Source organism: Musa acuminata, chromosome BXJ2-8 (genome assembly GCF_036884655.1).
Source record: "Musa acuminata AAA Group cultivar baxijiao chromosome BXJ2-8, Cavendish_Baxijiao_AAA, whole genome shotgun sequence".
NCBI lineage: Eukaryota > Viridiplantae > Streptophyta > Magnoliopsida > Zingiberales > Musaceae > Musa > Musa acuminata.
The window spans coordinates 53,981,940-53,994,784 of NC_088345.1; the positions used below are offsets into that span (position 1 = coordinate 53,981,940).

Genomic DNA, 12,845 nt, shown 5'->3' on the forward strand with positions numbered 1-12,845 from the left:
TATCTCCGTACTCCACAGGGAAGAATGCGGAGAAGACGAACACAAATGTAGCATCAGCAAACCAATGTTAGTTTATTGAGAGAGTTATGCACATAGCTGTCATTACAAATAAAACTATTCATCATTCATCCAGTTGTAGATCTCAACCATCTGCGAGCATGACTTCCACAATTGACATTTCACAGAGTGCTGGTTGACAAGAGTTCATCTACAAACAACCAGAAAGCTTCCGCACACAACAAGTTGACTAGAGAGATCTCACTGCTTGCAAAAGAGAAATTATGGAGCATACAAAGACGTGAAGTAGAAGATCAACGGGCGCTAACAAGGAAAGGATGTTGACAGACACCACATTCTATTGTTTCAGAGCCTGAGGCAGGAACTTGCACCTGAAGTCCGAGATATATAGAATGATTTAGTTGTAAAGACACATTCGAGAAAAGGTTAGGCAAGCCAAATATGTTCTCGGATGATTAATTTTGTACCTGAAGATGAACCGTGCAGATCGGACATGCTACTTCCCTCATTCCCTTTCCAGAAACTTTGGTGGACTTTGACACTGTTAGATAGTAACCACCATAAGATAGGCAACATTGTACATGTTATAAAGAATAACACAGGACAAAGTTTTACAAGATAGTAAGATTACCTGACTTAAGATTTTTGTCCATTTCCTCCTGTTGCAAAAGACCAACTCCAAATGTAATTATATGTGTCATAATAAATTGCCTCTTAGGTCAAAAGAAATTAGAACAAGGACTAGTGAGTCAGTTAACCGAATCATTTCCCAACAATGAGCAAAAATGTGCTCCATATATGCATAGATATACATGTTTATTGGTATGATTATTTATGTCGAAAAATTATGGTGATCACACAATAAAATACCACTTCAAGACATCTATCAAAGCTCTAATATCATGCTTATAAAAGAAGACCGCACCTGAAGCTTCCGGGCGAGATCTTCATGAGTTTGCAGTCCAGCAGGTTTGTTGGCAGCTTCTTTCGCATTGCTTAACCTTCGAGTAACTTCTGCCTGTGCAGTTTAAGAAGATATTCCAAAAATTATCAAGCAACTTGCAGCTTCAAGTTTATGTTTTCTCTTATATAATGCTCAAATTAGGAAAATCAAGTTTTAATGATAACAACCATGCAGTTTTGAGCTCCAATTTGCAGATAAAGCATGTTAAGTTTTTTTTTTTATTCCAAGCAATTTCCATCCTTGTGTTTATGTTAACAAAAAAAAAGGAACAAAGAACTTTCTATCTTAATATAAAATTGCTTTTTCTAAACCATGTAATTTATTATGGTGAAAGCCAGAATGATAAACAACAAATAAGAAAAAAAAACTGTTTCCACTTTCCAGTAAGCGATTGCATAGAGAACAAAACGATGCAATTGGATACAAGATGCAAATATCCATGAAAGACATGGCAATGCTATCATGAAAACACCAGGAAGTTCAGTTCAGTAAGAAAAGTTATCCACTACAAAGTGCACAGGCTTGCCCCAATTATGACATGTTCTCTAGCCAAAGATGTACCAGAAGTGATGTCCATGTATCAGGACTTAACCCACAAGTCAATATTAAGTAGGCACGAGCAAAGCAACTTGCAAACTCCTATGCTTATATGGCACATGAACTCAGAGGACATATATTCAAAGACAATACTAAGAAATTTCATCAAGAATAAAAAGTTAAGGTACCATTAGAACATCTATGAATGAAGAAAAGAATATTTAATCAGGTAGGATGCTACTCAAGCCATAATACAGGAAGACCAGCCCAATGGTGACAGTGGTACTTCAAAATTGCTAACAGCTCTTGCAAGAACTCACCAAGGCACTTGCACGGTTGCACCAATTCATCTGGATGGAAATTCAAGAAAGGAAAAATTTTATATGGCGTGTGTTTCACTCAAGAATCTAACAAGTCATATTTTCTTAAAAGAAACTTTCTTCTTCCTCTTAAGATTAATCATAATACTCAATATATGAGTAGATCACTGCAGATAAGAGATATCCAATCAGCAACGATTCAGCATATTCAGCATACTCAATATATGAGTAGATCACTGCAGACAATAGTGCCTACTGCTAGAAACAGAACCGCTGGAACAAACTATAAGAACTTAAACGGCTTTCACAAATATTATCTGTAGGCAGAACGTTAACGATCAATTTTTCTCCTGACATCGCAAGGCACTGCAGAGACCTAAAATCTGAACCATTACTAGATGACAAAGTCCATAAAACCAACCTGACATAATTCAAAGCAAAAGCTATGTATCTCTACAAGCAACAATTTATGGGACAGAAAATTATATTTAACATGAAACAACCAATTTCTGTAGTAATGCAGAAAGTAAAAGATGAACTAGTCCATATACCATGCATCTATCACAAACCCGGACTGGCTGAGCATTTTCATCTGCAGTTAGAGCAATTCTACCCTTGGTGCACTTGTCGCAGAAAATATCACCACAGTTCCTACAGTGATGCTGAAAGTAAACGATGGGACTCGTCATGCTACAAGGAAATTATGATATCAAACAAAATTGACACCAAAAAAGGAAAAGATCATCACCCTGCGATTAAAAGCTCCAAAATCTGAACCACACGATGTGCATTTGCTTACAGCTTCATCTGGAACCTGATTGCACAGCAACATACATATGCTCAAAACTGAATAAAATTGCTAAAAGCAGTACAAAATCAAGAGAGTACAGTGATGACTCAAAAATTAAGACATCCAGCTACCAGTCAATTCTATGGATTAGATGTATTCAGTGTAAAAGGCAATCCCAAGTACCTAATGGCTTGATTCAATCATCTCAACCAGAAGAATATATATATATATATATATACATATATATATATATATATATATATTAAAAAAACAGTATTATGAAGAAACTGATGTTTTGGTCCCTCATATGCAGATCAATCAATATTCACCAGGTAAAATAGAACCAGCAACAGTACCCAAAGAAATGGTTTAGCACTGACTTACAAAGCCAAACAAAGAGAACTCTAGAATAATCAATTTTCCATCCTAAAAATTATCAATCAAGTCAAAAATAATCTTTAATTACCAAATCAAAGCATTTGAACTTACCCAGTGATCTTTCTCCTCATTAGCAGGTTTTATCAAGGTCATCCAATCCACCATACCTTTTTTTCTTTCAGTTGATTGATCAGACAGCTTACTAGCATCAACAGTTCCTCTGCCTGAAATTAGGCTATCTTTTCCACCCATCTCTTTAAACTACAATTTGTAACTCACAATAAGTGATTTGTACAAGGAAAAAACATGTTTGCACAAATGACATATTGCAATATATGAGAAAGATGAAAGCAGGTTTGAAAGAGTGACAGCCACCAACAGAAGCCGAGAGAAATGGAGTGTTCACATCAAGAGAAAAGAATGGTATGAGTGCTTACTTGCACTGTAGCAGCAGTTACTGTGTCAAGTATGGTATTGGTAGTATAGCTATTTGATTGCAGCCTTATGCGCCTTGGGTCAAAGTCAACAGAACTCTTGGACCAAAAGGTGAATGTAGATGACTCTGATACCTAAACATAAATGAAATTTCTAGACATGTTAGGAAATCGTTAATGATTTATCTGAAGTTATGGAATTTGAGTAAACAAACAGTCCTAAAAACTCACCTCCCATTTTGTCACAGTCTCAAGAGGGTAGATTCTCAATGTTCTATTGGTGCTTGGATCAAGCATGCGAATCCCATCCAGTCCAATCTGTGACAGAATACATGATATAATATGAAGGTTAACACAGATTTGCAATACAGAACTTCCTTTACATAACACGTAATGTTAGAGTAGTTTTTGGTCATTTCTATTTCTTTCCCTAAGTTTCAACTAGTTCCAAAATATTCTCCAAACAAAAACTAATGAGTTGTGAAATTCCAACCAACACCAGTTACATTCGATCTAGGTAACCTGAATCCCACATCTAGAACTATGGTTTGTGTCTAGATCTATAAAGTGGTCTGTTTCAAGAAATTGTATTGGTTCCAACTCCATCTTTCCTTGACCATCGGGCATGCTAGGTAAGCAGATTACCTGATTCTTGAATTTATGTAAGGACACCATCAGAAGGCTAAAAAGCAGGCCCAAGTCCAATGAGTTCAAGTAATTTGGATTGAAAATAAATATAGAAAATTTGAATTTTATAAACACATAAAAAAATGAAAACAAGGAATTCGGAAAGGACATTAAGACACAGAAACAGTAAAAGAATAATCAAAAGACAGAGAACAAGACACAACTTTCAAGCTCAAGACAAAGTGCAATCAAATGCTTCACTTTAATAACCAAATTCCAGTACAGTCCAAATGGTTGGATTTCCAAACAGCTTCAACAAAGTGCTCTCAAACCCTTATGGACTCTTCAATAAGTATTCGGCTACCTCATAATTTGACATCTTCTGGATAGCCAATACATTGGATTAATGAATTCAAGAAACTGATCAACACTAGCTTTCTGGGAGAGAAAAGATCCCCCCCAAAAAAAAACATCAATGAGCACCTCCCAAATATCCCAATGGAACTTAAAGGTGCTAATGTGGATTCTTGTACATCATGAAGCAAGCAACTGTCCATATTCTCAAATGGAAAGAACACAAGGAACTTTCAAAACTCTCTATCTCAGGGATCGCCAAATTATCAGCAATATATAATAAGGAAAAAGTGTTTGAAAAAGACCACTTCAAGGAGCTCGAACAAAGGGAAAAATGAAAAAAAAAAACAACTGGATATATCTTCTTAAGAAAGACTAGATAGTAGTGAATCAGTCAGGAGGTGGAGAAGGAATAGATGGAGGAAGGGGAGGGTGAGGAGGGGGAGGCAAAAATGGAAGAGAAAGAGAAAAAGACAGCAACATGTACTGATAGAAGGAGGAGGAGGAAAGACAAGACTAAAGGAAAACAAAGAGATGAAAAAACGGAAGGAGAAAAAAAGAAATAAAAGAAAAAAGATGACAGCTGTGATAGCTATAATAAATTAAAAGAATACTAGGCAACACACTTACCACCTAGTACCCATTTGATACTAGTATATTTACTGCTAGGTAAGCCCCATATAATGAGTGTATTGAGCAGTACATTTATCCAAGACCAATCCGGAGTGAAATCATCCAGTCTGTGTGTCAGTTCCCTGAGAAACCAGTAAATACCAAATCAACCAAGCAAAATGATTGATTTTTGAAAAATTGGAGGGGAGTGGACGCTGGTGGGTCAGATAGTCTAAACATATAAAATACGCTTAGTAGGCCTCATAAAATGGTTATACCATAGTTCATAGAGAAAAGTCATGTGTCACTTTTCTTCCAAGCATCATGGATTGATCACCTCATCAATTTCCTAATACCGATAAATAGCAAGGGCTAATGACTTATCAATTAGATCATTCAATCTCGTTCATATTCTATGATAATCTAGAGCTCCACATAACCAACATCTCATTGGGGTGCTAGATCTCAATCTTCATCATATAGTGGCCCCAACACAGCAATTTTATATAGTTTAAGCTGGTTTAAAGAAATTACAAATACCGAATTTATTCTCTCTCCAAACCTTCCCCCAAAAATCATCATGTATTTACTTTTCACCTAAATACCACCAAATTGCCACATCTGCAAACCATAAATGGTTTAAGACTTCTCATCTGTTATTTGTGGCCTACACTTCTTTCAACTGTGTGAATTCAAAACGAATTCATAAGGAAAATGAATTTCAAGTTCATCCTGTTGATTATCAAGTTGTTTGAGGTGATTAAAAAACCTCAAAATGCCAACCTCACCATCACAGCTCAAGCATATAGTCAGACAACACAAACTCTTCCTAACATCTACTTTCCATATAGAACTGATCATCTCTGAACTGCTATGGGTCTGCTATCTGCATTTCTTGATGCTAAATTGTCCATCACAAGGGAAATGGGGAAGTTGGTGCCAAAAGTAGATAAGAAAGAAAACATATGCAGCCATATCATATATTACAAATTCTGGAGTTTACAAGAAACCGATCTGGAGAGGGCCAACAATAGAATTACTACCCAAATTTTAAGATTTACCGTGCCTAATGAATAACCTTAATGACAACTGCCATTAATGAACGGTCTTGAATATTATCGAGTACTAGAACACTTAAATGATGTAAATCGACCTATTCAAATTTATCAGACATCAATGAATACATAGGAATCCAAATCTGTTGAATCACTCATGAAATTCTTTCAAGAAGAGCAAAAGGGGTGGCGATCTACACTGGTACGATCAGAATATCAATACTAAATACTAAAGCTGAATAAACACCATGAAGCTTCAAGATGCAAAATTTACATAAAAATTAATTAATAAACAATGACCTAAGACTAAAAATAAGGAACGTAAGATGCTATCTTGAATCCAAACCTGGCAAAGTACGTCCATGGTGCTCTGGCCTCCCCCTTCAGGCAACAGCTTCACCCTGAATTTCTGCACACCATGCTTCACGTCCTGCTGCGTCTCCACCTTTGGCACTGCCCTCACAATTTTCCCACTGCTTCCACCCTGGTCCTTCCCACCTGAAGGGAAGCTTATTGACCTCCCATAATCATCAAAGAGGGCTGGAGACCTAGTGGGTACTGTCCCCCGAGCACCATATGGCTCCGACCTCCCTCCATCGTACTGATACACGCCATCACCGAGCCCATCATTTTGCGGAACAAACTCATCATAGCGCATCCCACCATACGGATTCTTCTCACGGAAATCCTGACCGAAACCTGATCGCCCATGGCCATACATCCCAGGATTGTCATTCAAGTACTGTGCCTCCTGGTCAGGTCTCGCAGCAGAGCTCCGATAAGGAGCATCATAGGAAGGGTAAGGAGAGGAAAATGAGGAGCTTGGATTTGGGGACGGGTTGGGTACGGAGCTAGGGTTCACAGATGGGGCATAACTCCCCACCGCCTGCTGACTGGGATCGTAGGGATAATATGGAACGGATGAGGGCTGCTCATGAGGATACAGCGATGGCGATGGCGTTGGCGTTGATTCCGGCGGGTAGGGCGACGGACTGTACGTCGGGAACGTGGGAAATTGGGGCGGAAATTGGGATTGGGGTTGGCTATAGGACGGTGCCGAAGGGGGCAGAGGGGGAGCGGGTTCCGGTTTCTGGGAATAGGGAGCGTAGGGGGCGGGAGCTGGGGTGGGCGCGGCGGAGGAGTATGCCGGGAAATCGGTGGAGTACGGCGGCGCCGAGGCGTACGGCTGCTGGATCGGATTGGAAGGAGGGAATTCGACAGGGTTCGGGTTAGGGTTGGGGTTGGATACGGGCGGCGGGTATTGGGGGGCGTAGTACGACCCGTAATCGCCGCCGTGCTGCATCGCCGCCGGGCGATGTTCTTCGGACCGGAGAGATTGAAGGTGATTGGAGAGAGGAAGAGAGTTCGGGGGCGGGGGAGGAGATCGAAGAGCAGCGTACGATCGGAGTTAGTGGAACGATCTACAGAAGCGGGTGTTAAATAATTGGAATGTCGTCGATGGGGTTATGACGTTTGGTTTGGGATTCTTCGTCCACCGGCAAGCAGCTTCCACGAGAGTCGGTGCCCCTGAGGAGCAGTGTAAGTTAAGATGAACCGAGGATATCTTACTCATTCGTCACACGTGGTGTCACATGTTTTCATTATCGTGTGCCCCCTTATTTTCACGTCACGTAGTTCTTTTTTCTTTTTATTCATATAACGCCTCTTAATTTTTAAAAAGATGAAATTATACCTTCAGCTTTTCGGAAATCACTCCATGCTGTTTGTTGTATGTCGACCGAATCTCGAGACCACCATCCCCTAATGAAGGCATAAATAAGGTCAAACCAAACTCATGCAATTTACAAAGGATTAATACCTTAGGCACTCTAAGTGATACTCGTTTGCAAGAGTCAGCGAAGACTTTAATCTTATGCGATCCCAAATGATCTACTACGTAGAGAAGACAAGATTAGAAAGGTGAACGTGCAGTAATATGCCATCATCTTAAACCAAAAGAGCAAAATAAATGGGATAACAAGCAAAAACTAGCTTTTATTTGACACAAAAGATTCAAAAATGAGTTAAATGAACCTACGCAAAGGGGGGTTTCTAAAGCAGATGTAGCATTTTCGTCCAATAAAAAGCGGCGGCCACGCTAAAGATGTTGCCTCACCCTTCAAACATATAATCAAGGTTTTATCTGATGCTACCTATGGGTTCCAAGGTGCTTAGATAGTTGACGTTTTACACCATAAAATCATCAACCAAAAATTAAATTAAATTGTACACGTAAGAATGAGATAGTTTTGGTTATTTTCCCGGTGTCATATAGCCAAAAATATTTTAGAGTTTTGCAAGATAGAAACATGAAATTAAAACAAGCAAAATGGGGCTAATGATAGTATTTTCTACTCCATACATGTTGCCTAATAGAAAACACTTAAAACAGCTCCTATTTTCTACTCCAAACATAGTATTTTCTACTCCATATATCTGTCTGCTTTCATACAAGTCATAATTCCTATGACCTTCAGCATTTATTTCTGCCTTCTCTAAGTGACGTGCAATGATATTTCACATATATCATACAGTGCATGCAAGCCATATAACATACCATTAGTTACATGTACATTTCGAAGACAAAGCAAGGAGGCCACGAGTCAAACATAAACAGACACTAAAATTGTGTTCTCAAGATGAGAGTTGCTGCTGAATTCTTGGTATGGCGCCACAATCCAGAGGTGAAGACCGATACTGAGCAACACTCTGTTGTTACCTGGCTCATAGAGAAGTATAATCACACGGATGCATCCAACTGGCCTTTTTTCTTTCAGTCAATCCATGTGAATCTACCTGAAGAGCAGAAAGTTCTTATTGCTGTTGTTGATACTTCTTCCTGTAGATGCCAGTTTCAATTCAATCTTTAACAATTTGACCCCAAAACAAAAAAGGAATCTATTGACAATATTGTGACTAACATTATTTCTTGTTTTCATAACCAAAAAAATAAATAAAGAAACTAGTGTCGAACTCTGATCTCTGACTTCTATATATTCTCAACAACCTTGATCTAAGATGACATGCCAGAGTCAGAAGAACCAAACAAGGAAATATCAATGTCAGTAGTCCTACAAATGATCAGCAACCAGGAAAGAATGAGATATGCCAGAAAAATGACAAAAAGTCCACTTGAATCCTGTGAAGAATAAAGTTGTACACCACAATCATAGTATTTCATGCAGAAAATTGAGAATATTGACATACCATAAGTTCTTTTGGTATATTCTCAAACGAGAACCTTCACTCTACCTATTTGCTCCAAGCCACAGAGGGAAGATCAATATTCTCAATGGCTCGTCAACTTATGGTAGGTCAACGTAGGTATCTCCAGGCCAACAAAGAATCTTTGAATTGCTTGCATGCACAAAGATGTCAGCAGGGGAGGAGTTGGCATGCACTGCAACAACCACAACACCTGCAAAGGAAAAAAGACTTGATCAGGATCCACTGTAGGCATTTTTCCTCTTCTTTCCCTCGGAGAAATATAAACATTTCCAACCACTACCGTAGCTATCTCCGTTTAAGAGAATTGAAGTAGCTGCATGGTCCTACATGTAATGAATGACACTTGCAAAGGAAGTTAGGCGAGGGAACAACTAAAGCTTATCAAATTATACTCATGAAACTTGGTAATAAAACTATGATTTGAAACTTACTTAGCCTTCTTGGTGATAAAATTTTGCCATTTGAAAGAAGGCTGACGAAGGCCGACATCTCCTCCCCCTCTAGCGATGCCAAGGGAGAGAGCAACATAGCTCTAGGGAGGGTCGCCGATAAGGGTCGCCCTTACGCCATACGCTCGATTCTTTGGCAAGGAGGAAACTATTCAAGAATCCCGTATGATCGTACTACCTTTTTCTTTGGATGTTGCAGTACCGAATGAGTCAAAACCAATACCTTTTACAATCAATCCCCTTTACGATTGCAAGAAATCAAATTTATTCATAAAAAACAAATAATTTACAATCATCAGGACAATTGATACCCGAGCTATACTCTTGACCAAAAATACTTGAATTACTTCTATGAACATAAAAGGCTTAGCAACATGTTTGATCCCAAGAATCATACATGCATGTGCAGATTTTGCTCTAATAATGAATGTAATAAAATAATAAAAAAAGAGAGAAAAACATTGTGTTGGTGATCTTTGAAGAACCGCTTGATGTATCAACATATGAGATAATATAGTGCATATCATGGTCCGCCTTATCGGTCCATACCGGTGTACCGACCAACTGTTGATATGGTGTACTAAGCCATACCGAGTTTACCGACATATGATTCATGGGGGCATACCGATGTACCGCCCGTATCGTTTACCTATTGGACTAGTATGTATCACCCATATTGAACAATATACTACGATATGACGAACCTACGTGCATATAGTGCAATTGGCACTAACGACATCTAGGAATCACTTCCTGAATGCATTATGAACCAAGAACCTCAGACTTGGTGAAAATTTACATGAAACAAAACTCTATCCCCTTAGGTTTCTGCCTTCCTGCATTAAAGATTTTATGACAGGAACTTTGATCCGTCAGAGCATATCACAACCTTTGTCATCCACATGGCACTCTATGAATCTACCGACGTACTTAAGTGTCAGTCTTTTCCAACCACGCTCAAGGGCAGCCAAAGTGCCAAACTGGCCCCCAGTCTATAAAGACTATAACTGCTTTCGGTATATTCTCAAAAGAGAACCTTCACCCTACCTATTTGCTCAAAGTCACAAAGGGAGAGTCAAAAAGAGACTGTGTGCATTGCTTGCATGCACAAAGATGTCGGAAAGGGAGGAGTTGACATGCAAACTCAGAGAACCACAACAGTTGCAAAGGAAAAAGTGTTGATAAGATCCACCGTCAACTTTTTTCCTCTTCTTTTCCTCGAAGAAATATAAGCATTTCCAACAACTACCATGGCCATCTTCATGTAACAGAATTGATGTAGCTGCATAGTCCTACATATAATGAACGACACACTTGCAAAGGAAGTTAGGCTAGGGTACAACTAAAGCTTATCAAATTATTCTCATGATACTTGGTGATAAAACTATGATTTGAAACAAGTTTTTCTCCAAATCTTCATGACTTATCTAAAGTTGAGAAAGAACCCATGACAGTTGAGTCAAGGAGGTTATCACAAGAAGGGATTGCCTAGGAGTTAAAAGCAATGTACATAACTTAGTACAAAGTTTCTCTCTAATAGTCATATAACTTGAAGTAGAGTAACTTATTAGTACGGAATCACAGCTAAAAAAAGGGAGGGTTCAATGCATGAGATTTCAGCCAATGTAAGATCTGAGAAGAGTCAATAAACATAACCTCACTCCAGTGAAGAGAGAGGCAATTCCAAGCATCAAACGATAGTCATCCAGGTTATAAGGAAGCAGCCTTACCTTCGCTCTATGGATCACCCTTCCTATGGAGTAGTAGCTGTGGTCCCAAAAGAAGGCAAATGAACCAGTCACGGTAAGAACATATTGATTGTGACTTGCCCCAACAACATTCATGCCTCTATGGTTTTATCTCTCCATGATTTAAGAAAAATAGGGCTAATTCTTTCACTATAGAATGCAGCTTGATTAGCAACTGAGTGGCAAATGGTTTAACCAGAAAATCTTAGACAAACTATAGCAAGGAAAAACAGATGTAATCAGAAGAACCTACATTTGATCTTATATAATGCATAGGTATGCTTGAAATATAAGATATAAACCCTTCTTCCTTCATATTTATAGTTGCCATACGAAACCGTTCTAAAATTGGTCTTCATAAATATATACAGAAATTGAAAATAAAAACAAAGTGAACACTAACTCTCTGGTTCTTTAATGGAGATTATGTATATCAAACAATATAGAAACAGTGACTGATAGGTGCAGATGCAATGTGGCATTTCCCTTTTATGGACTACATAAAATGCTACGTTTCATCGTATCTGAAGCAAGCTTAAAACTCCAAAATAAATTCAAGATAAGCATTACATTGCTGTACATAATCCTTTGGCAACAATTTTTAATCTAAGATTAGGCTCCAAGTCCTTATCACCCGGTATTTGTAACTAAGTATGCAACCATTCTTTGGTGATCACTTTTGATATAGTGAATCATCTCCATCCACTCTTTTATGCATGTTCATGTTTTCTTTTCCTAGTGTTATCATTTGTTTTCTCATATTTATCAATCTCCATACTTGTGGCATGCTAAGCCACATTATTCCCAAAAAATTTGGTGTCAGCAAACAAAGCTCTTGCAGATTATATTCTAGGGTTACCTACAAACCAACAAACAACCTCTCGGCTTTTGGTAAACAATGAGGGTTCATGGGAACATGACTAGAGCTCCTAATTTCTCTGCGACAACAATGCGAGAACTTTACCGTCAATAGCCACCTTCATCTACGATCCTCTTTGTGGAGATCGAGCGGCTGTGTCGCCTCCGCTGCAGAGGACGAAGTATATCGCTGCATCCGAATCCAGTAATGAACGGAATGGGAAGCAGAGTCCGGAGGGCATCTCCCGGGCAGGAATTATTGGGCCGCGGACCTCGCCGGGGATCATAGTTCCCCTTTCATTCCGTAGTCTATTGCTTGCCTCGCCCGTCCTTGCCAGCGACTCCGGATACGAATTAGTTTGCGACGATTTGAACCGGACCTAACCCGAATCGAATTGCTGGATCATGGGTTTGCTTGTTCTCGACCCGATCGAGTTCGACCACGGCTAACATGGCCCAAATTCGATTTGATC

The 12,845-nt window shown here is 39.0% G+C and overlaps 1 protein-coding gene and 1 long non-coding RNA gene across 4 annotated transcripts; both read right to left on the minus strand.

The window, feature by feature from the left end:
- Positions 1-48: 48 nt before the first annotated feature.
- Positions 49-7,547, minus strand: LOC135620328 (protein FREE1-like). 2 transcript variants are annotated; one of them, XM_065123223.1, is made up of 11 exons: positions 6,436-7,547; positions 3,673-3,759; positions 3,445-3,576; positions 3,119-3,268; positions 2,588-2,653; positions 2,391-2,501; positions 1,840-1,869; positions 944-1,036; positions 650-677; positions 486-559; positions 49-389 (listed from the first exon to the last, which is right to left on the minus strand). In XM_065123223.1, the coding sequence occupies exons 1-11, from the start codon at positions 7,390-7,392 to the stop codon at positions 312-314; spliced, it is 1,806 nt and encodes a 601-aa protein (XP_064979295.1). In that variant the 5' UTR covers positions 7,393-7,547; the 3' UTR covers positions 49-311. The 2 variants fall into 2 exon arrangements, with proteins under 2 accessions (XP_064979295.1, XP_064979296.1); XM_065123224.1 differs by lacking the exon at positions 1,840-1,869 and having other exon boundaries at positions 6,436-7,546.
- A 904-nt stretch (positions 7,548-8,451) lies between these two features.
- Positions 8,452-12,697, minus strand: LOC135620329 (uncharacterized). Of its 2 annotated transcripts, XR_010489690.1 has the most exons (4): positions 9,749-12,697; positions 9,598-9,640; positions 9,297-9,507; positions 8,452-8,928 (listed from the first exon to the last, which is right to left on the minus strand). It is a non-coding gene; the product is annotated as an uncharacterized LOC135620329 (long non-coding RNA). The 2 variants fall into 2 exon arrangements; XR_010489689.1 differs by lacking the exon at positions 9,598-9,640 and having other exon boundaries at positions 8,454-8,928.
- Between the last annotated feature and the right edge of the window lie 148 nt (positions 12,698-12,845).

What these genes read in the sequence shown, in the direction of transcription:
- LOC135620328 (XM_065123223.1), bottom strand. Translation starts at nt 7,392, where the DNA reads ATGCAGCACGGCGGCGATTACGGGTCGTACTACGCCCCCCAATACCCG. An exon ending in ATGAGGAGAAAGATCACTGG is followed by an intron (nt 2,654 to 3,118) that starts GTAAGTTCAAAT and finishes CTGTGCAATCAG; the next exon opens with GTTCCAGATGAAGCTGTAAG. An exon ending in ATCTCGCCCGGAAGCTTCAG is followed by an intron (nt 678 to 943) that starts GTGCGGTCTTCT and finishes CTTTTGCAACAG; the next exon opens with GAGGAAATGGACAAAAATCT.